The 24,861-nt window shown below is 39.0% G+C and overlaps 1 protein-coding gene across 3 annotated transcripts in view; it reads right to left on the bottom strand.

Moving 5' to 3' along the window:
- dnmt3bb.1 (DNA (cytosine-5-)-methyltransferase 3 beta, duplicate b.1) overlaps positions 1-24,861 on the bottom strand; it is a 267,878-nt gene that overhangs the window by 114,694 nt on the left and 128,323 nt on the right. For all 3 annotated transcript variants that reach the window (XM_072241847.1, XM_072241850.1, XM_072241849.1), the window contains exon 5: positions 20,359-20,508. In XM_072241847.1, coding sequence (XP_072097948.1) covers positions 20,359-20,508 — 150 coding nt within the window. The remainder of the gene's footprint in view (positions 1-20,358; positions 20,509-24,861) is intronic.

The following is a 24,861-nucleotide window of genomic DNA, read 5'->3' as shown; positions in this document are numbered from 1 at the left end:
TCATTCAGACATGATTATCTCCAATTAACCACATTAGTGTTCCTCAGAAGTAACAATTATTCATTAAGTATGCCATAACAGATAGCACACTTAATGGAAAACCCACCACATAATTCTGGCCCACTCCAAAATGAAGTAAACCTTCGACGATTACATTTATGCCAGTTAAGTATATGAGCAAGAAAAATAAAATGGCAAAGCATAGCACACAAAGAAACCTGAAACAAGTTAAAATCATGATGTTAAGGATAATTTTTGTGCTGTTTTCCTGATGGAATGTTAAGCACTCCACAGAGCTGCCCTTAATTCCCCTCATGAAGCAGAGAGCTGCAGGACATGGAGCTATAACTCAGATTTATGATTGTCTTTACAGTACAAGAAGGTTAATTTGATGGTCTAAGAAATGTCTTAATGGTGACAGAATTAAATACTCCAGTCATTAATATCTTAAGAAGATAATGGATCAATAGCATTTATCTGGCCATGAGATACCTATTTGCTTGAGAAATGCCATAAACTGAAATTGCATCCACTACAGGTCTTAGATGGTTATTAAATAATACACTTATTAGACTAAACTGTTCAAACAATACTATCCGCAGAAGGATTAAATTTCACCTTTCTTCCGTCCACACTGACGTTCAAACTCAGAAACATTTATGTCTGTAAAAAAGACTGTTGGCGCACTTTGAACTAATTAGTTTTGAAATACAGGCTGTGGTCCTAATAACATCAATTGTCTCTGTTCTTTGAGACCGTGGATTATTATAAGAGCATTTTCATGTATAAGCAATTGCATTGTTACAAAAAAATCTCTCTGCTCATAGCTAGCTGAAGATAGTTTTTAAAATCCTATTTATTTTGATAAAATCCAACAACCTATTTTACATTAATAACAACATAACCTTGAAATTATTTAATTACATCAGTGTGTCTCAATCCATGTAATCTGCTGTCAGTTGCCAAACAAATCCATGTATTGAATTTAGGAAACAGATGTTATGTGTTGTAGTATGAATAGACTGCTGAGACTAGACCTGTGTCAGATAAAGTTTTAATTCATAAACCAGTGTATCCAAAGGCAGATTTGCAATAAACAACGCAAACACCAGAAAATCTGCAGATGCTGGAATTTCAAGCAAGACACATAAAAATTGCTGGTGAACGCAGCAGGCCAGGCAGTATCTATAGGAAGAGGTACAGTCGACGTTTCGGGCCTAGACCCTTCGTCAGGACAAACTGAAAGAAGAGATAGTAAGAGATTTGAAAGTGGAAGGGGGAGGGGGAGATCTGAAATGATAGGAGAAGTCAGGAGGGGGAAGGGTTGGAGCTAAGAGCTGGAAAGTTGATTGGCAAAAGGGATTATGGAGGATCATGGGACGGACAGGAGGCCTAGGGAGAAAGAAAGGGGGAGGGGGGAAGCCCAGAGGATGGACAAGGAGTATAGTGAGAAGGACAAAGGGAGAAAAAGGAGAGAGAGAAAAAATACATAATAATAAAAGATAATTAAATAACGGATGGGGTACGAAGGGGAGGTGGGGCATTAACGGAAGTTAGAGAAGTCAATGTTCATGCCATCAGGTTGGAGGATACCCAGACGGAATATAAGGTGTTGTTCCTCCAATCTGAGTGTGGCTTCATCTTGACAGTAGAGGAGGCCGTGGATAGACATATCAGAATGGGAATGGGACGTGGAATTAAAAACTCCTGTCTTCTCCTATCATTTCAGATCTCCCCCTCCCCCTCTCACTTTCAAATCTCTTACTACCTCATCTTTCAGTTAGTCCTGACGAAGGGTCTTGGCCCGAAACGTCGACTGTACCTCTTCCTATAGATGCTGCCTGGCCTGCTGCGTTCACCAGCAATTTTTATGTGTGTTGTTTGCAATAAACAACTTGACTCTGTAAAGTTGTATTGAAAGTCCTACAATAACATCTTTCTTTAACATTGGTGATGTTTCCAAGAAATTATCTTTGGCCCTAAGGTATAATTACAGACAGATTCAAAATGCCACATTACTTAAAACCTCCAAAATGCTTAATGTCTTAAGTCTAATAATGTTAAAAATAGCTGGCTCTTCTATAAGCTGTTAAATATGAAGCAAATATTACACATTTTTTATTAAATTGATATATTCTCAGTTCATAAAAGTTTCATTGGAAGGATGTAGCCTAGATTATATTCTAAATAGTAGAAGTCAATAATACATGTATGGAACTAAACTTAATAGTGTTATATTAACTACTGTTCCTCAGCGACATGCAGGAAACTTAAAATGTAGAATCAGCAACACTTGATATCGCTGTAGGAAGAGAATTCTGGAAGTTGCTACGAAATAGTACATGTAACACTTGCAACCCAAATGAAATTCTCTTGCCGTGTACAGTGCCTTGAAAAATATATTCATCCTCACAACTGTTTTCACTTTTTACTGTCTTGTTTTCTAAATTTAGTATGTATTGAAGTAGGATTCTTGAGCTAATCTACAAAACATTGTGCATCACGTCAAAAGAAAAATTCCCATACCTGTCAACAATTTACTAAAAATTAAGAACCATAAGTGTGAGGTTGAAAAAGTATTCATCCCCTTTGGAATTACTAAACTAACTTCCCTCAGGTAAAATATATTACCTCACCAAATCACCCAATTTATTTAAGTACAAAATTGGAGGATCATCTGTTTTCAATGAATTACTAAGAATACTGTAATACCTCTCTCTCTTTAAGGTAGATTTTCAACAGACCAAACCAAAATGAAGACAAAAGAACATTCAAGACAAGTTCAGGAAAGGATAATAGAGAAGCATAAATCTGGGGAGAGGTACAAGACGATCTCAGAGGCATTGAACATATCTCCAAGAGCAATCACAGAGTGACTTCAAATGAAGAAAATTGATGTCCTTGAGTGGCCCAGTCAGCGTCGCAATCGAACATCTCTGGCAAGACATTAAGATTGCTGTCCACTACTGCTCCCCAAATGATTTGGCACAGCTTGAGCAATTTTGCAAGGAGGAATGGGCAAATCTTGCTCTATCACATTGTGCAAAGCTAATACAGACCATTGGCTGTAATAGCTGCAAGAGGTGGTTAAACTAAATACGGAGCAAAGCGGGGTGAACAGAATCTTACCTGTTTTTATGGGCTCTGCTGTGAAAAAAGGATCACATGATTCACAAATAAAAATTCTCAGTTAAATTGATCAAAATCCCTGGTTATAATACTCCTTTATGTGAACAAAGGGGTTGGGAGTTGAATACTTCTTCAAGGCACTATATCTAGCTTTGAAAGAAGTAACATTCATGGAATATCAGTCCTAACATATTTTACTTCCTATCTAAATTTGTGTAATTTCAGTTGGTTGCCAAAATCTTCCTTCTGGAGTACAATATGTGGGAAATTCCAACAACATACAGAAATCACAATCAGACCAGATTTAACATCACTGGCACCTCATGAAATTTGTTGTTTTGCAGCAACACTGCAATATATAATAATAAAAACTCTAAATTGCAATAAGAAATATATATATAATTAAATAATAAAATCAAATAAGTAATGCAGACTGAGAGGAAAAATACTGAGGTAGTGTCCTTGGGTTCTTTACCCATTCAGAAATTTGATGGTGGAGGGAAAGAAGCTGTTTCTGATTGTGTGTCTTCAGGCTCTTGTATCTCCTCCTTGAAGAAGGTATGTCCTGGGTGATGGAGATCCTTAATGATGGATGCCACCTCTTTGAGGCAACTTTTGAAAGTGTCCTCGATGCTGGGGAGGTCATTGCCCAAGATGGATCTGGATGAGTTTACAACTTTCTGCAGCTTTTTCCAATCCTGTGCAGTGGCCCCCACATTCCAGACAGTGAGGTTCCAGTTAGAATGCTCTCCATGTTACATAAGTAGAAATCCGCAAGTGTCTTTGGTGAATTACATATTCTCCTCAAGCTCCTAATGAAATACATCTGCTGTTGTGCCTTTTTGGTATTGCATCAATACGTTGGGCCCAGGATAGTTTTTCAGAGTTGCTGACAAGCACAAACTTGAAACTGTTCACTTTTTCCTCTTCCGATCCCTCGATGAGGACTAGTGTGTGTTCCCTCAACTTCGCTTTCCTGAAGGTCACAATCAATTTCTCTGTCCTACTGACGTTGAGTGCAAGGTTGTTTGTTGCAATAACACCGCTCAACCAGAGATCTATGCCACTCCAATATGCCTCCTCGACAACATCTGCAATTTTGACAACAGTTGTGTCATCAGAAATTTACAGATGGTATTTAAGCAGTGCCTAGCTACACAATCATGGGTGTAAAAAGAGTAGGGCAGTGGGCTAAGCATGCATTTTTGAGGTGCACCAGTGTTGACTGTCAGTGAGCAGATGGTAGTTGCAATCCGCACAGGCTGTGGTCTCTTTGTGAAGTCAAGGATCCAGCTGCAAAGGGAAATACAGAGTCCAGGTTTTGGAGTTTCTTGATTAGAAATGAAGGTATGATTGTGCTGAATGCTGAGATAGCAGCCTGATGTAGGTATTAGTATTGTCCAGGTGATCAAAGGCTGAGTGGAGAGCCAGTGAGATTGCATCCACTGTATGCTATTGAGGCAATAAACAGACTGCAGCGGGTTCAGGACCTTGCCCAGACAGCAGTTGATTCTAGGCATGACCAACTTCTCAACCAGCTTCATCACAGTAGATATGAGTGCAAGCAACACACACAAAATGCTGGAGGAACTCAGCAGGCCAGGCTGCATCTGTGGAAAAGAGTACAATTGACATTTCAGGACTGATGAAGTGTGTCAACCTGAAAAGTCAACTATACACTTTTCCACCGATGCTGCCTGGCCATTTTGTGTGTATTGCTTTGAATTTCAGCATCTCCATATTTTCTCTTATTTGAGATATGAGGGCAACTAGGCAATAGTCATGGAGGCAGCTCATCCCGCTCTTCTTGGGCACTGGTATGATTGTTGTCCTTTTGAAGCAGCTGGGAACCTCTGACTGCAGCAGTGAGAGATTGAACATGTTTTTGACTACTCCTGCCCGCTAGTTGGCACAGGTTTTCAGAGCCTATCAGGTACACCATCAGTTCCTGACACCTTGTGAAGGTTCACCCTCCAGAAAGATGATCTGATGTTGGCCTCCTAGACAGAGATCACAGGGTCACCAGATGCTGCAGGGATTTGCACAGGTATAGTTCTACTTTCCCTTTCAAAACCTGCAAAAAAGGTGTTGGGCTCATCTGGGATCGAAGCATCACAGCTATTCATGATGTTAGACTTCCCATTGTAGATGTTACAATTAGCTATTGAGTCCAAGCACTTTTCTCTTCCATCCGTAATGAATTACTCACTGATTACTGATCTTTAGTCCACAGGACAGGCTTCCCTAACAATAAAAATTCTCTTTCTTTTCATCAGAGAATCAAGATATTTAAATATTTTTGTTACATATTGGGATTACTCCGAGTTCTTTTTTTTTTTACTTGAAAGTGGATATGAACATAAACTAAGAGCACACAAGGACATGTTTTTTTGGCTGCTCATTTACATAAATGTGGCAAAAAGAAAAGTTTGTTTTGAAATCAGTATAACACATCAGCAACAAGCTTGCTGGGAAATGAGGTGTAGCAATGCAGCAGGACATTTTGAAAGTTTAGGGTCAATGGTGCAGATTACATAACAAAAACATTCACTGAAATTGATTCTGTTGTGAGCAACACACACAAAATGCTGGAAGAACTAACAGGCCAGGCAGCATCTACGGAAAAGAGTACATTTGATGTTTCAGGCTGAGACCCTTCGCCAGTCCTGCTGAAGGTATCTTGGCCTAAAATGTCGATTGTTCCCCTTTCCATGCTTGTGTCTAGGCATGTACAGAAACTGATACACAAATTATTTTCAGCTTGTTTTATTTTCACTGATGCATATGAGGGTGTGGGTCTTTCCTAAACATTTGCAACAGTCCTTTACCAATATGATGTTTAATCCAACAATGCCATCTGACAATTCAAGCAAAACATGAGATGACAGACCACTTCCCAGATCTTGGGAACCACATTACAGTGACAGCAGACAGAAATGATGGAAATCTACATCACTTTCATTGCATCAACACAACCTTTGGCTGGGTGAGAGAAGGGGTGTTTGAAGAACATTCAAGCTCAACACCAAACTCACAGCCTACCAGCAGCAGTGACCCCTACACCCTTTTCTGCCCCTGAGAGTTGGTCTACCCACAAACTGCATTTCAAGGCATGAGAAAGATACCACTAATGCAATCTCTGCAACATCTACCAAGTGAAAGAAGCATCATTGGCATCTCTCCCAGCAATTACAGCAAGGGAGTCCAATTAGATTCAGTCTGCTCCACTATGCAGGTCAAGTCTTTTGCCTGCACAATATCAGACTCCTAAAGAATTCTATTGGAGCACCGCCACAGAAAGAAATTAATAGGGAAGGCAAAACATTCAAAGGTGTTCTCAGATCCTCCCTGAATAAATGCAATACTCCCAATGTCTCTTCGGAATCCTTGGACCATAGCTAATCAATGTAGAAATGGAGCATTTAGGATGACATTGAGAACAGTGCCTTAGAAGGCCTGAGTAACCCAGGGTAAATGGAAAAAGAACACACCACCTCACCAACCATCTATTCATCCTGTGAGTCACTTCCTGTGCCATCTGTTGTAGAGTGTGCAATCCCCACATTAACTTGATCACCCCAGAATCTATACCAATTGAGCAGAAGCAAGTTATCCTCAAACTCAAATGAGTGCTTCAGAAGACCTTAAGTACTTGTAAAAATATCTTTTATATTTTAAATAGTTCAGGAAATCTGAAACAATTATTCCATCAGGTGTACCATATCCATAACCTGCAGCATTTTTGAAGAATTTGTGGAAGATCATGTTTTCTGTCTGAAAAATATTAATTATGCTTTGGTTATCATTGTCAATCTTCTCAAATTATATGTAAAACTACTTTCAATTTTGCATATGCACACATATCTTAATAATAAGAAAGAAGAAAAAGCTAACAGTAGACATTTCACATAACTAGCATGTTCAACTTAACTTTAATATTATTATTTTTGACCCATATTTTGAACATAAACATATGAATATAAATATACAAGTAACAGTATAGCACACAGATAGGCTCTTCTGCCCATGATGTTGTGCTGAACTAATTGAACTTTTTCTTTTTGCCTGCACAAAGTACATATTTCTCCATTCACTGCCTCTTAAATGCCCCTAATGTATTTGTCTCTACTGATACTCCTGGCAGCGCATTCCAGGCACACACAACTCCCTGTGTAAAATGTTTAACCAGTAACTTCTTAGAAAAGAAACAGGAAAGCCAAAGGATTATTAGAAAGGTTACAGCAGTTAAAGTTAAAAATGTTATTTACCAACTGTTCTCATGGAAAACAAAAACAAGTTAGTTGAAATTATTCACAATGGATTAATAACCTACTGCTGCAAAATATAGCATTCGCAAGAAAAAAATACCAAGCATCTTTCTTTATTATGCTCTGTGGCATATGGTTGTCCAATCTCATTTTCCTACAGGAGATTTCAATTCAGAAAGTGCGTGTAACATTTTATGTAGAGCAGATACTAATGGAGTCCAACCCATTTACGTTGATACTCCAGGGCTCTTGTAAATAGCTGTTGACATTACTGATCCAATATGGTGGTAGACCACATTGTAAGTATGTTATCATATATTGAGTAATAATGGGTTTTACTATCAATTTCTCTTCAATCTGTGTGTCCTGCTGATAACCAATTTAAAAAGGAACAAAAGTGAAAATGGAAAAATTGAAACTTTTTACTTGTAGAACCGTCTACGTTTAACAATTGCACTGTTAGTTGTCACCCTCCCTCCCAGATCCTGCCGATAAACAGTCTCAAACTGGAACACTGACTGTCCGTTTCCCTCAACAGATACTGCCTGACCCACTGAGTTCCTGAGCATTTTGTGTGTTTCTCCAGATTCCAGCAACGGCAGTCTCCTTTGCGTCTTCTCAACATTTCAAAAGCCAAGCATTTCAAAGACAACTTCCAATTTGTAATTGCAATCTTGTTGAAAATAGTCATACAGTTAGCCTAATTTATTAAGCTCCCCAGTACTGATTATAATGTCCTGCTTCTGACAGTATTGTATCTGAAACAGCAATGACATCCTCATCCACTGTAGCTGTGGTGGCCAAACATTCTTCTTTTCCTAATTCTGGGAAAAGTAAAGTACCAATGTCAACTTCTGTGATGTCACATAGAAAAAAAACTACTTGATATTGTTGGTGTTAACTTCATACAAAAATGAAGTTCTTTTGGATTGCTGCTTTACCATACTCTGACTTTCTTAAAGATTTTGCCTGAACAAATTTATAGTGATGTCTTCACTGGATTCTAGACAGGTGAACTTCATAAATTTTTAATTATTCCATGGTTCATTAGCAGACTAATGGGAGATTAATGTTTGTTTTTGGGCTCTAGAATAAACAAATGAATTACCCGAGCCAAAAAGAAACACTGTATGTTTTCGTGGTGAATCTTAGTAGCTTGGGTGTTGAGGCATTTGATGTTTGATGAATCCATGAAGTAAAGATAATTGTTCAGCTGACTAACAAATGATGAAAGCATATTTGGCTTTTGAACCTGCTGATGAGTAACAAATCGTGCTTTTCAGTTCTCGACATGCTTGTGGCATGGTAAGTTTTATCCGGTGTGTGTCTGTACAAGACAGCAGCATTGACTGCATTTAATATATCAGTGGGATTACAATCTTGAAAAATTTCTAGAATGTCCTTATGTCATCCAGATTTCAAGTATCTGTGGATAAAGGTTCCCCACAAAGCCACTTGAGGATGAGATCAAGCCATTACAAAAACAAACTGTTGAAGGGACTAAAGTTGTCACCATCCATTACCTTTGCAAATATTTTAGCTTCCTTCACAAAATCTACTTTTGCTGAAAGGTATGCCTGGGTTATCTTTAACTGTACTCATATATCAAGTGAAGAGAGCTTCTCCAATACTGAAATTATGGCTGCATCTTTTGTTCTAACATCATCCACTGCCCTTAAGTTCTTCTTTCAAACTCTTTTTTCCAGTATACTTTATCTAGCTTCTTAGTGTGTTACATTTGACATCACATCCAGCAAGTATTTCTTTGCATGTTTCTTCAAAAGTCCCTTCATGCCTTGTACTTGACTTTCAGTTCTCGGAAGTTAGGATTTCTTTTCACCTAGATAAAATTCATATTTGGCCACACCTATTCCACAGGCTCAGTTGGTGTTGTTATGCTTACTGTTGCAACAATAACTAAAAAAGTGATTCACAACCTAACCAAAACAGCAAAGAATGCAAAGATTCTAAATGAAAGACAATGGGCAGGAGCAAAGAACACTTATTGATAAATCATCTTTTCCCTATAAGTTGAAGAAGAGAGAGGAAAAGCTAAAAATGAATGAATCAGCACTTTATTGCTTTGTCAACAAAGGTGTGACCAATCTACTTGGGGTCAAGATAAAGTTTAAAAGTTCAAAAATTCAAAGTAAAATTATTATCAAAGTACATACATGTCACCATATATAACCCTGAGATTTCTGTTCTTGCAGGCATGTTCAAAAATCCAATATCATAATTACATCAATGTAAGATCACACCCAAAAGGCAAAAGATAAAAAAGAGAGCCAGTACTTTTGAACTAATTTACAGCAGAGAAAGGCCAGAAATTTCTTTAGAAGATCAAAGCAAAGGTAACATTTTGAAGCCTCAACAACATATATTCCTGTTACATTTCTTTATTAGTCTAAAAGTTCCACCAGAATCTCACAGAGAGTGCTAAGGAGAAGGTACCTACACATATCTAAATTTAGGTACATTAATTGTAAAATGACAGCAGCCAAGTGTACCGAGCATGTTGAGATCTGCTTGGCTAGTTTGTATTCTAAAATTTCATAAGTAATTCAAATGTAATAAAGTTCATGTACAAATATCTCCACTTATCAATGTGTTGTATTCCAAGAAAATATTCCATTTAGCACAAAACCCTAAAATATAACTTACTAATTTCAATGTAAAATTTAGTAGCAATACAGAGCTCAAGAATTTGCTCAAAATATTAAACTCTTGAAATATATATCAATACAAGTACCTGAAATAACAATATCATTTTACTTACAATTACATCCACAAATAAAATAAAAATTATGCAATTTAGATGTCATGTTACCCACTTAGTGAAACACACCGGATATTTCTCTCTCTCTCCCTTCACCTTTCCCCAGCTCCCACAATATATCTTTCACTCTACCATCACTCTCTCTCATTATCTCCCACAGTCATACTTAATATCTGTCTCCAGACTCCAGCATTCACCATCTCTCTCACCTCTAGCTCTTATTGTCTCTTCCCCATTTCTTTTTTCCAACATTTCTAGTTTAAGATGGCGCTATCAACTGCATGCACCAGCTCACAGGTAGTTCAAAAGGCAAGAAAATTGACTAAAATCATTACCAATAACATCTTTTCTGAAATGGTGGTGGCATCCGTTAGTCTCGCGAGACCATGGATCTGCGCCTGGAAAGTCTTGCTTCAGTCTGTGTTAGAGCAGCATCTGTTGTGGCTGTAGAGTCCCACACAGGTGTGACAGTCTTGGATGCAGCGACTGCACTTGAAGGCGCTATCCTCCAGTGTTGTCTTGGTGCTGTTTTTCCAACGAGTGCGCTTTTCTTCAGCAGCAAGCCTCAGCTTCTCTTCTCCTCTTTTTAGACCTCTGCGTAGTTCCAGCCTCCAGTAAGAGCACACTCTCACTGAAGTATCTGAAGTAAATTATGATAAGTTATCACTGCTAACAATGAGGAGGCGAGGAAACACAAAGTGAACTTGAGGGATGAACCATGCCGGTGCATTGCAGAATCCATGCCAATGGAGCGAGCTATTTGGAGAGGAGAAGTCAAGGCAGAGGTGCTTCAATGCAGTACAACTGGCCCGGGTGCGAGCTGGATCGCTCTGGGCACACAGCCAATTTGGGGAAATCGAGGGTGGCTTTGGCTGGGCGGAATGGTCTAGGCCCGGAGCCTTTCACTGCAGCAATGCCTGGATCCTCGTATGAGGTACGAGATGCTGTTTCGTCAATTTAAATGCCGGCTCAGATAGACTGGAGAGACAGAGTGTCAGGATTGGAGGCGACAGCCGGTTTCGCTTGCTCTCCCACAATATTCATTCTTCTCTCCAATGTGCTGAGACTATGAAGACTGTCCCAGCTGCTGTGATCCATGCCCGCTAATACGATGAACTGATACTAAGACCTTGAGCCTACTCCAGGCTGCTCCAGGATTCGGATCTAAGGACTCACTTTGGTTCGGAATGTTGTTGCTTGCTTCTATTGTTTGCATGATTTGTTTTTTTCCCCTTTCTCTGTGCATCAGGTGTTGGTCTTTTTTTTTTGAGTTTCTTGCTTTGAATTGAATTTATTCTTCACATCCTTCACATACACAAGGAGTAAAAATCTTTATGTTATGTCTCCGTCTGAATGTGCAATGTGCAAATTATAGTAATTTGTAATAAATAGTATGTACAGTAAGATATACAACAGTCAATATAGCTCAGAAATACAATTGTGTCAGCATGAATTAATCAGTCTGATGGCCTGGTGGAAGAAGTTGTTCCAGAGCCTGTTGGTCCTGGCTTTTATACTACTGTCTTGTTTCCCAGATGGTAGCAGCTGGAACAGTTTGTGGTTGGGGTGACTCGGGTCCCCAGTGAGCCTTCAGGCCCTTTTTACACACCTGTCACTGTAAGTGCTTTGTGGCTGCCTGTAAGCAAACAAATTTAAGGTTGTATAATTTATACAATCTTTGATAATAAATATACTTTGAAACTTGAAACTTTTACCTGTGCAAATCCAATCATGAACCCAGCACCTCCCCTCTTTTCCCCATCTCTTACACTATTCAGGGTTGAAATGAGTGCTGACTGTGGACTTCATTGAGGTTCATGATTTAAATGCACCTATTCTGTTAACAAAGGTCAGAAAACATCTGAGCCCGACTTGGAAATTGATCTAATGGCATGTTTGAAATGTGAAGACCATACAGCAGAAGTGTCATAGTGAGACCAACATAATATTCAGTCAAATTAACCCTGTGGCCGAGAAATTAGCCTACAGCAGTGTTTTCCAACCTTTTTTTAGCCTACCCCCCTTCAAGCACTTTCATACTTGCCAACGCCCCCCCACCACCAAAGCACCTTCATACTTGCCAATGCCCCCTTAGGCACAATAGTGTAACAAGTCTACCACATGCTAACACGAGAAAAATGATTCTGCTTTAAATTTTGTCTTTAAATCTAGCTTACACAGTACCTGTGCACTCCCTTCCTGTTCGTCCACCTTGCAAAGAAATTGATTGAATTGAATTGACTTTATTTCTTACATCCTTCATATACATGAGCAGTAAAAATCGTTACATTTTGTCTCCATCTAAATATACAATGTGCAATCATAGTAATTTATAATAAACAGAACAGTCAATGTAACATAGAAATACACTCAAATCAGCGTGAGTTAATCAGTCTGACAGCCTGGTGGAGGAAGCTGTCCCGGAGCCTGTTGGTCCTGGCAGTTATGCTGCGGATGGTAGCAGCTGGAATAGACCGTGGTTGGGGGGTGTTGGGCCCCCAAAGATCCTTCAGGCCCTTTTTACACACCTGTCTTTGTAAATGTCCTGCATCATGGGAAGTTCACAACTACAGATGTGCTGGGCTGTCCGCACCACTCTCTGCGGAGTTCTGGACCTTGGCACCTGGGAGGCAACGTACCATCTGGGAATCTCATTAAGGGAAGTACAGTTCCCATACCAGGCAGTGATGCAGCCAGTCAGGATGCTCTCAATTGTGCCTCTGTAGAAAGTTCTCAGGATTTGGGGGCCCAGATCCATTGATGTCAATAGGGGTTAGCCTGTCTCCATTCCTCTTGTAATCCACAACCAGCATCCTCTTTTCAGACACCACCGTCAGAGAGTCCAGTTCCATCCCCACAACATCACTGGCCTTACGAATGAGTTTGTTGATTCTGTTGGTGTCTGCCACCCTCAGCCTGCTGGGCAAATTGTAGGGGGTCTAGATTGGGTGGTAGCATGCTGCAGATGTAGTCCTTGGTAATCAAAAATGACATGTCTCATCTACATACTATCTTGCTTCTAATAATCCTTGTGTAGTGTACTCTTGTAGATGGATTAGTCCACTCTAGGCTTCTGATAGCTAATAGGTTGATAACTTTGCCCGACACTGTACACACTCAAAACTCTTCTATGCACTCTTTTCTCCCTCCTCTCTTCCGAACTTCAGTACCTAATTTCTATATTTGCACCTTTAAGATCAACTCTGGATTTTTTGTGGTTTCTAAAAACAATAAAAGTCCCTTGAATGTTCCTAAAATTGGACACAAGTTTTATTTCCCTCTTTTTTTATAACCTCCTCAAGAGTTATCTATCAAATAGAAAATGTGGTTCATAATAATGGATTACACACCAGGCAGTTAGACATGAATAGACCTGACAAAAAAATAAGGACATTTAAGAAAATACTCTGTGTCAAATTAGCCAAAATGATAAAAAGCCTTTCCCACATACATTCAGCTGAAATACAAAAATGACTGTACTAGGAATGAATCCAAAATTGGAAATTATATTCCATTAGCATAAATTTACTTTATTTCAAATTTATCAACAAATGATACCACACGATGCTTATAATCTTATTACTCCAAGTGAAAGACCTATTTTTTAATGCTCAACCTTCGTAGAGCGAGAAAGCATCTAATTTCAATTAGAATTTTAAATGAACTCATTATATGCGCTTACAGCCAGCCAGCATAAATATAAACATGGCTAGGTCACATTACTTGCTCACTTTCATGATGCAACATAATGCCATTTGAAAATCTGTCTATGAACAAAGACACTGAAATCCAAACTCAGTGCAGAAGTTAATTTGATATTGCATTCTCTCTAAGAGTTCAAAGTAACCTATTTGGTATCAATAACTTGTTGTCCGATATAGTATATACAGTATCTGGAAGTAAATTTCACAGAAAAATTACATCTATTGCATGGTTACCCTTTGTCAACAATGGAATAATTTATTACTACATAAATGGCAAAATAAAGTTATTCTTTATGGTTTTTGCTGTAACATCCATCCAAAAAAACTAGAGGAACTCTAGATATCTAAGGCAATAGGTTTCCTCAGTCTGTGACCTCAGGATTTTGTAATTGCAGCATCCACAGATTATGCGCTTTGTTAAGTAAAGATCTATTCACTTTAAAAATGTATTTGTTTTACCATTCACCTACTACAGGCCCACAATCCCTTATCCCAAATCCGCGGGGCCAGTCGCGTTTCGGACTTCAGAATTTTTCAGATTTCAGACCCCGCCCTCCACCCCCCTCCCCCGATACCAAGAAACACGTATGCTCAAGTCCTTTATTTAACCTGTCTCAGTGCAGTGGACTTCAGGACCCGGTGACACACCAAACCTACACACATCCTCCCATATACTTTAAATCATCTCTAGATTACTTATAATATCTAATACAGTGTAAATGCAATGTTAATAGTTGTTATACTGAATTGTTTAGGGAATAATGACAAGAAAAAATTTTATTTCCACCAAAAAAATTCAATAAAACATAAAAATATACAGCTTCAAATGAACCGAATCAAACACATGGTAAATGACTTACTGGAATAAATGTAGAACGTCACTGTCACTATAAAACTTCAGTAACTTGCCTTTCTGTTTATTTAAATCATATACAGTGGTAGTTCTGACACTATTTTCTTCAGTAAGACGCCGCACAGACACACCACGATCAAGTTTCTGCAATAACTCCACTTTCTGCGTTATTGATAATGATAGATGCTTCCTTCTCTTTTTCTCATTGTTACCCATAGGGGTATCTGCAGCTCTTTTTGACATTTTCACAGTGAAATTAAACACAAAGTCAACAGTGAACACAAAATATCAGTGAATAGCAAATGCATGTGTAACCAGTACGAGCGCTGAGCCGCAACTGACGTCTGGCGGCCTCTGCTAGTGCTGCCATGTCACACCTCAGCTGTTGGCGAAAAAAACTTCGGTTTTCGGAGCTTTTTGGATTTCAGAATTTCGGATAAAGGAATGTGCACCTGTATTACCTTGTAGTTTTAAATATCAATGATAAAAATGATTTAAAGATAGCCCGATAACCAGCAAAAGTGGTTCATAGAAGTCAAGTGACCTAAACTGTGATGTTACCTGTGGCCCAAATAAAAGCACAGAACCCTATGAGTGCAAACTTGGTGAATAATGGGGTTCAATAATGGTCTAGTATTGGGCATAATAATTTTGAAAAAAATCAGGAATATGTGGCAGAGTAGGTGATGTGTGGGAGCTGTAGGATAGAGTGAAATAGCCATGGGGATCTAGGAGATATTGTTGGAGCATGCTACTTTGCACTTACTGAACACATACAAGGTTTTTGCAGCATGTATGGATCAGAACAGATAGTGCAACATGGTTCACAAACAGCATGGGGAGCAAAAATAATGTGGTCAGTCCAGTTACGGAGGGGTGCATGTTCTCTGTAAATACAAGCAGGATGCCCAAAGAATTTGTTGCTTCCCTCATGACGGAATTAGGGACATCATCTCAGGAACGGAGAGAAATGTGGAGTGTGAGAAGGTAAGTTCAGTTGCTTTGGTCCACTTGAGAATCTGTGACACAGATCGAACAAAGAGGGAGGCTGAAGAAACACACAGAAAATGCTGGAGGAACTCAACAGGGCAGGCAGCATCTATAAAAATGAATGAACAGTTGACATTTCAGGCTGAGAGCCTTCATCAGGACTGAGAAGTTAGGGGGAAGATGCCAGAATAAAAAGGTGGGGGAGGGGAAGGAGGCTAGTTGGAAGATGACAGGTGAAGCCCAGGGTGGGAAGGGCCAAAGGCTGGAAAAGAAGGCATCTGATAGGAGAGAAGAGTGGACTCTAGCAGAGTGGAAAAAGGAGTGGACCGAAGACAAAGTGATAGGCAGGTGAGGAGAGGTAAAAGGACAGAGTGGGGAATAGAGGAAGGGGGGAGGTTTTTTTTTAACCAGGAGGAGAAATCTACATTCATGCCATCAGCTTGGAGACTACCCAGATGGAATATAAGGTGTTGCTCCTCCATCGTGAGAGTGGCCTCATTTTGGTACAAAAGAAGGCCATAGACTGACAAAAAGGAGATTCTTCTGAAGGAATTCAAGCAATTAAGGACAAATTAAGAATCAGAACCATAAAGATAATATATTTTTTGTATTATTCCCTCTGTGAAAGGCAGAGAATAAATACAACCAAGCAGTGTGCACGATCAGAGGGATCTTGGGGTCCGAGTCCATAAGACACTCAAAGCTGCTGCACAGGTTGACTCAGTGGTTAAGAAAGCATATGGTGTATTGGCCTTCATCAATCGTGGAATTGAATTTAGGAGCTGAGAGGTAATGCTGCAGCTATATAGGACTCTGGTTAGACCCCACTTGGAGTACTGTGCTCAGTTCTGGTCGCCTCACTATAGAAAAGATGTGGAAGCCATAGGAAGGGTGCAGAGGAGATCCACAAGGATGTTGCCTGGATTGGGGAGCATGCCTTATGAGAATAGCTTGAGTGAACTCGGCCTTTTTTCCTTGGAGCGACGGAGGATGAGAGGTGACCTGATAGAGGTGTATAAGATGATAAGAGGCATCGTGTGGATAGTCAGAGGCTTTTTCCCAGGGCTGAAATGGCTAGCATGAGAGGACACAAGCTTGGAAGTAGGTACAGAGGAGATGTCAGGGGTTAAGTTTTCAATGCAGAGAGTGGTGAGTACATGGAATGGGCTGCTGGCGATGATGGTGGAGATGGATACGATAGAGACTCCTGGACAGGTACTCCTTAGATAAATAGAGGGCTATGGGTAACCCTAGGTAATTTGTAAGGTAAGGACATGATTGGCACAGATTTGTGGGCCGAAGGGTCTGTATTGTGCTGTAAGTTTTCTATGTTGCTATGTTTCTACAACCAAAGAATTGAAAGCATGGTTGAAAATCGATATGGAAGAAATTTTCAATTCATAGGAACTGGCCCCACTACTGGGGAATGTGAGAGCTGTCTGTTCTGAGGAGTCACTTGATTTAAGTTAGGATTAGGCTTTATATTAAATAGCTGGGAGTGGGTCGAGGGTGAGTTGTGGTGATAGAAAATATAGAAACTATAGGATCATAACAACATGGTAGTTCAGGATAGCAAAATGTGTAATGATAACAAACTTGCCAGGAATGGATAGCACATACAAATAAGATGTTTTAACTCCAAAATTAAAGGCTTTAAAAAAATCTGAATACATACACTATTCATAACAAGCAGTAAATATCCATAATAGACACAGTATTGTGATGTGACTAAGCTTGGGAACTAAGTATTCCAACACACTAAGCTTGCAAGTGGATGCAAGGTAAGGCGGAAGAGGAGGTGAGTAGCCCTAGTCAGATAAAAGCAGCAAAGAAGAAGTATCTCAACTCAGGATATCAAATCATAGAATTGCTTTTAATGGAGCCAAGAACAGCAAGAGTTGGAATATATGGATGGAAGTCATGTACATATCCCAATATACAAGTGAGAATGCAATGGCATTACACATATAGGGGAAAGGAGGTGCACGTAACAAGCATAATAAAATTATGGGAATTTTAATTTTCATATGGACCGGGCAAAACAAATGAGCAGCAATTTTTTTGAAACAAATTCATGGGGTGCATAAAAGAGGGAGCTGCTTCTTTTAGACCTAATACCCTGAAATGAAATATGGTTAATTCATGAGCTTTTAATTAAAGAAACAATGATCATTAAATTATAGAATCTTAAAGAAAAACTTGAAGAGATTTAGTTCATTCTGAAAGCAGATTTTGCCCTTATAGAGGGCTGGCATGAACATAATGGGCCAAATGGCTCATTCTGAATTGTATCATGAATTAGCTATGGTAAACTGGGACAAGATATTAACCTGACAAAAGCAGCAATGGCCCGCATTCAAAGAACTAAAACTTGGTTTACAATATGTATCCTTAAAGCAAATAAACACAACAGGAAAAGTGATCCAATTGTCACCAACTTGAGAAGTTAAAAACTGCATTACATCAAAGGAAGAGGCAAAAAGAGGATTGTTAAACTTCAGAAAGACTACAAAGGAATTAATAAGGACATGTAAAGCAGAGTACAAGAGTAAGCTAGCACGAAATATGTAACCAGATTGTAGGATCTTCTACAGATATGTAAAATGAAACTATTAGCTAACATTAATGTGCATTTGTTACAGACTGAGATGGAGGAAGTTATATTGGAGATTAAGGAAATGAGAGAAATTAAACAAATATTTTGTGCTTATTCTCACAGAAGCACCACCTGGAATAATGAAGAACTAAAAATGGAGAGTTCAAAGAAATAAATATCGGTGAAATTAATGAGACTGAAAGATGATAAATTCAAAGGAGAAAGGGATCTAGAGAGGTGGTTGTAACTTCAATAGCTCCTAGAATATTAGACATCTTCTTGCCCAAACTCTACGGGTCCCTGGTGAGATCATATCTGCAGATACTGTGTACAGGCCTAAAGTGAAATTGATCTCTGGAGTGCCGAATTTGTTGCCAGAAGATGAACTAAATAGACTGAGCTTTCAGAGTTTAGAGGAATAAGAGGTGATCTCTTGAAAACATACAAAATTCTTATGGAATTTGATAAAAGGTGCAGGACTGACAATCTTGGCTGAGGCATTTAAACCAAAGACTGCAGTATCATGATAACAGATCACACATTCAGAAGTGAGTTGATAAGAAACTTCTTCACCCATAGGGTAAAGAATCTTAGTAATTGTCTACCCAAGGTTCTGTTGCTGAGGATGTTCAAGACAAATATAAAGATTCAAAGATTAAAAGCACTTTTATTATCAAAATAATTACAGGTACAGAATTCCTCTGCACACCTTGTTTGGCACATCAGGTGGCAACCTTGCCATTTCTTTAGCGTTTGTCTGCTTTACAAGGCCGAGTTGCGAGCTTGACGCTCAACCCAGCACCCATTGGAAGCGTGCAAGGAACTGAGCCAGCCGGATTCGAACCTGGGAACTGTTGTTCCAAAGTCCGGGTGCGGATACCACGACACCACTGGCACAGATATCAATGTATGTATGCACTATACAGCCCTGTGATTCATCATCCCTCAGACAGCCACGAAATAAAGAAACACCATGGAACCCCAGAAACCATCAAACACCCAACACACAAAAAAAGAACAAATTGCACAAACGACAAAACATGAGCGAAAAACACACATGTAGGATTTACTTGAAAACAAACCAAACCAAAACTGTTCAGAGACTAAGCACAGGGGTTGACACTGTACACTGCACTACAGAATAACGAAGTTCTAAATTGAAGAAAGGACATTCGATTCTTTATTAAGAAACCAGCAAAGACAAAATATTTCGTAGCAACAAAAAACTAATGAAACTAAGACTAGTAATACATCAATACTAAGCAGTATAATCATGATATAACAGCGAAGTTAGCGATCTTAAGCATTGGCGTTAGCATTCCAATTAGTGTATTTAGGAGTATTTAAGGAGACCACAAAAAAATAAAATTCTCCCTGGCTCTGACCATACTAAACTGACCTATGACAAAGCATGAATACTGTTCTACCACACCCCAACCCACGTGACAAATCACCCAAAGTAAACACACAAAACAAAATACAATACAGACAGGAAATAGATTTATGCCCACCCACAACACAGAATATAAAACATCAGCCCACAGAGTCCTTGGAACAGTCTAATTAAATTCTTAATTTAGATTAATTAAATTCTTCAATTTTAGAAGACATTGGATTAGGACAGTGCAATTTTACTGAATAGAAATGCAGATACGACAGGCTGGCTCACTTCTGTTTCCATCTATTAAATGCTTATGTGATCACAAGCATCTTTGGAACGGATTATCTAGCCATTGATCTCATTGGTCTTTTTGAAACGTAGTAGTGTGTGAATTGACTGCATAATTTCTGTATCTAACAACACTGTCCTCCCTTATTCAGATATAAACAAGATCAATCTTAGTGGTTTCATCTTTGGTCACCAGATTTCCTCTTCCAGAAAAGCAACAAATAATAATTACTCTGTTTATAACTGATCATTAATATAATTTCTATTTTGAGGACATGAAAGTCCACTGTTGTAACTAATTAAACATTTTAATAAAAATAATGTATTGTTTTAAGGAACATACCTTACGTACAGTTTATAATGTACATACCAATGAAACGTTCATGTCCTTTTTGGGTTTCATATTATTATCTTCTTTCTTTTTTTTGTGGCGAAAGGGAATTCCTGCCTGGAAAATTATACGTGGTGCTGGCCTTTGTCTGAGACTGCTTTCCCAACCTGATACTCCTCGTCGTTTTGCCTATGGGCAACACACAACTATTAAAACACAGATTTCAAGTTGACTCTGGTTTGTTTTTTTATGTGCTACATAAGGAAACCGTGCACTTCAGTGCTTGGTGGCAAACATAAAGGGCACTACACCAGAATTGAATAGATTTCTTTCAATGGTGACCAAGATGAAGAGCCTAGTTGAATATATCAGAATATCATTAAGGTTCAAAAGAAAAGCTTGAACAGCCAGATGAAGCCACCAATCTTAGCTTTAAAAGCTTAAAATTGTAGGAAGAAGAAAAGAAAGACCCAGGAAGTCAATGAGTTCCACAGTTTAGATATCCTGGAAAAGACTGAGATAGAATTCACAATCAGTCTTCATTTCAATTCTGAGGTTTAAGAAGATAAACAGACTTCTAAGATTAAGAATATAAGTAAGAGCTACAATGATATATTTGTGATTAAGGGAAAAGTTCTGAGAGCCAATAGCCAGGGAATATTAATAAAGAACAGACAAGGAAGTTTGCAGTAAGAAGCAGGCTAGAAGTAGTTGAAAAGAAGCTAGAGCTATTTGAAAAAAAAGGCATCCACAATTTTCTTTACCACAGTCAAGCATGTGAGGGAACTGTTTAAAAATTCTCTGAAATTTGGGGATAACTCTTCAATTCCTGAATGGATTTGGGCTTTAGATATAAGAAGATTGAGAGGGAAAACTATAATGATTAAAAGTAAGCCAGGCTTCTCGGAAAGAATTGCAGCAATGTGAGAGTTATGAAGATTCCGTTTAAGGTTAAAGGAGAAAAAGAGGGCAAAGATGTCAACAGGCTGAAGGATAAGAGTGAACCCATCAACAACAAAATGCAGTAACTGTTGCAGAAATACCAATATGTCTGAAAAATGTCAAAATAGTTATTCAAAGCTGAATTGTAAAGAAACCAGTGTTCGGGTACAATTTTAAATTGATGAGATAAAAGTCATCTAAAACAAAAATATCTCCACTATTCAGAAAAAATAATTTAATTAATAACTAGGGTCATTTATATATATCTTTTATATATCCCATCTTCTCTGTCATAAAGACCACCTACTTTTAGCAACTACTGTTTAAACTTTAATTCATACCTTTGTTACTCAGACCCAATTAGTTCAATGCTCATCTGTTTTTCACCATTCCTATATTGCAACTCAATTAGAATTCAGAAGCTTGCATCTTAATTTCCCCCAACAAATATCTGTTCATAATATTGGCACTCATCCTTTATTACCTCCAGTTTAAAATTTGTTCCCTCATCTTCAAAATACTTCACAACTTCTATCCTTATCTCTAACCTCATCCAACTCTACAACTCTCCAGGGATCCTAATTTACTTTGTACTCTGTTGGACTCTGACATTTATGCAGTTAGACAAGCCTAAAGGCAGAAAAGCCTTTCACCCTTTGATGCTGATTTGTATTGTCCACGGAAAATGTGACTTAAAAAAAGCAATGACTCTATTACAGAATGGATTGGTGGCGTGCACTGTTTAGATATAGGTTGCAAGCTGACCAGTAGTATCTGGAAGAAACCTGAGGCAAGACTGGCAGTGATGATGTGTGTAGCAGGTTTTTCTTCATAAAAGACTGTGGACTTGTAAGAAGAGTAACACCACATTTTGACAAAATGTTCCTTTAAAAACTGCATTTAGTTGACTAGATGTATAGATCTCCTACGAAAGGTAGGAATGCCAGCAAGCAGTCCTCCTTAGGACTAAAGATGGAACTCCTGGAGTTCTCTGATCCTGGGAGTCCTCTTCCTCCAGCAGGAATGCCTATAATGGCTCTGATGTTGAGTAGACTTTGGTGAGGAATAAACAGAAAAATAATAAATATCAAATTAATGACATGTCTCTTTCTGGTCTGCACAGGGTTTCACACCCCCCTTTGAATGGGAGAATACCACTGAGGTAGAAGCCCTCAGATATATTTTAATGTCCACTAATAAAAGATGAAGACATGTAAGAACATAGAAGGATTGTTATACAGATGGGCTCTCTTGTAAGGTATTAAAACATGGCCAGATAAATTCTTTTTATCTTGCAATGAGAAATATTCAAGTTATTTAAAAAGTCATTTAAAACTATTTCTATATCTCACATTCTGGTCATAAGATGTAGGTGTGAACCTCATTTCCTCATCTTACTCCAGTATTTCACTGCTGATGCTTATATCTGTCACTGGAGTACTGCTTCATTTTATGCTAATCTTTCTCCAAGATGCAAGATTTTCCAAATAAGCCCCTTACTGATTCAGCTGATTCAAACTGATTCTCTGTTTGAGCATTCCATGGTTTGGCTTATAAAGATTCTGATGGTACTCTTGACATCTTGAGTCTTAGACAGTTTTTTTTGTATTGTACTCCAAAGCTGAGGTTAGCAAAATACCTCCCAACCCTGGATAGTGAATATCTATCATAGGGCCTGCAACTCATTTCCCATAGGTACAGAGCATCATTGACTATGTGTGTGGCAACCCAGCCACAAAAAGGTCTACCCAGGACAGTCTGTCACAATAAGAGATTTCTATCAGTGCATACTTGTGCTCTTCCAGTGTTTTGTGTAAATGGCAGATAAAAATTACCACATGAATATCTATTAACAATTGTGCGCAGGACTACTAGGAAATTGGACCTTGTATTTCTAAACATGGGCGTCATTTCTCTTGTGTCATTGGCTCACACGATGACACTAACATCTCGTACAACATCATTTCTTCATTAACAATTGAGATTATGTTAAAAATATTCTTCCACTGACCTGAGTTTTTTACCCACTGTCAAACACGGAGTAAACACTGTATATGATTTTTATTCATTTATTAAGATACTAATAGAAACATAGAAAACCTACAGCACAAATACAGGCCCTTCGGCCCACAAAGTTGTGCTGAACATGTCCCTACCTTAGAAATTACAAGGGTTACCCATAGCCCTCTATTTTTCTAATCTCCAAGTACCTATCCAAAAGTCTCTTAAAAGACCCTATCATATCCACCTCCATCACCATTGCCGGCAGACCATTCCACGCACTCACCACTCTCTGCGTAAAAAACTTCTCCCTGACATCTCCTCTGTACCTACACCCAAGCACCTTAAACCTGTGCCCTCTTGTGGCAGCCATTTCAGCCCTGGGGAAAAGCCTCTGAGTATCCACACAATCAATGCCTCTCATCATCTTACACACCTCTATCAGGTCACCGATTATCCTCCATCGCTCCAAGGAGAAAAGGCGGAGTTCACTTAACCTGTCTTCATAAGGCATGCTCCCCAATCCAGACAACATCCTTGTAAATCTCCTCTGCACCCTTTCTATGGTTTCCACATCCTTCCTGTAGTGAGGCGACCAGAACTGAGCACAGTACTCCAAATGTGGTCTGACCAGGGTCCTATATAGCTGCAACATTACCTCTCGGCTCCTAAATTCAATTCCACGATTGATGAAGGCCAATACACCGGACACCTTCTTAACCACAGAGTCAACCTGCGCAGCTGCTTTCAGCGTCCTATGGACTCGGACCCCAAGATCCCCCTGATTCTTCACATTGCCAAGAGCCTTACCATTAATACTATATACTGCACAGAATAAGTCTTTCTGGCCTTTCAAGCCATGCTGAAATCAATCCCCAATTTAATCCTAGCCTAATCACGGGACAATTTACCATGACCAATTATCCTACCAGGTCTTTGGACTGTGGGAGGAAAGCGGCGCACCTGGAGGACACCCACACGGTCACAGGGAGTATGTACAGGCAGCGGTGGGAACTGATCCTGGGTCACCTGTGCTGTAAAGCATTGTGCTAACCACTATGCTACCATGCCACCCCAAATGACCTACCTGTCCCAGATAGCATATCAATGCTCTATTCCCTTATAGTGCCTGTCAGACTGATCACTAATCTACTCTGTGCCTTAATTATGATCCCACCTTACAATGGCAAGAGGCCATGCACGAAAGGAGAATAAGAATAGTGATGAGGGTGAGGAATGGAGAGGCAGAGGCCAGTCATAGAAACACCTGCCTGCCCTCTCAAGCATTTTTTTCTTTCCATGGTATCTTGTAGTTTAAGGCACTGACATGATTTACATTAGAATCTGCAGCAATGATAAAGCAGCATTGATGTTTGCAGAAAGCAGTTACTGGTGAGTTGTCCAAATCATGCTCAGTGCACCAAAATACAAGGGGAATAGTATAATAATTCTTTAATGTAAAATCCAATAATTTAGTGATTTATTTTTTGGTGGATCCCTAATTGACTATTAAGATTAAACATGGCCACATTTGGCATAACAGAAGTGAGTGCAGTGAGGAAAGATCTTTAAGCAAGTGCATCCAAATTCCAAAGCAGT

This window comes from Mobula birostris, chromosome 2 (assembly GCF_030028105.1).
Source record: "Mobula birostris isolate sMobBir1 chromosome 2, sMobBir1.hap1, whole genome shotgun sequence".
In the NCBI taxonomy this organism is placed as follows: Eukaryota; Metazoa; Chordata; class Chondrichthyes; order Myliobatiformes; family Myliobatidae; genus Mobula; species Mobula birostris.
The sequence above is the reverse complement of the archived record's forward strand: the minus strand, read 5'-3'. Positions and strand labels throughout refer to the sequence as shown.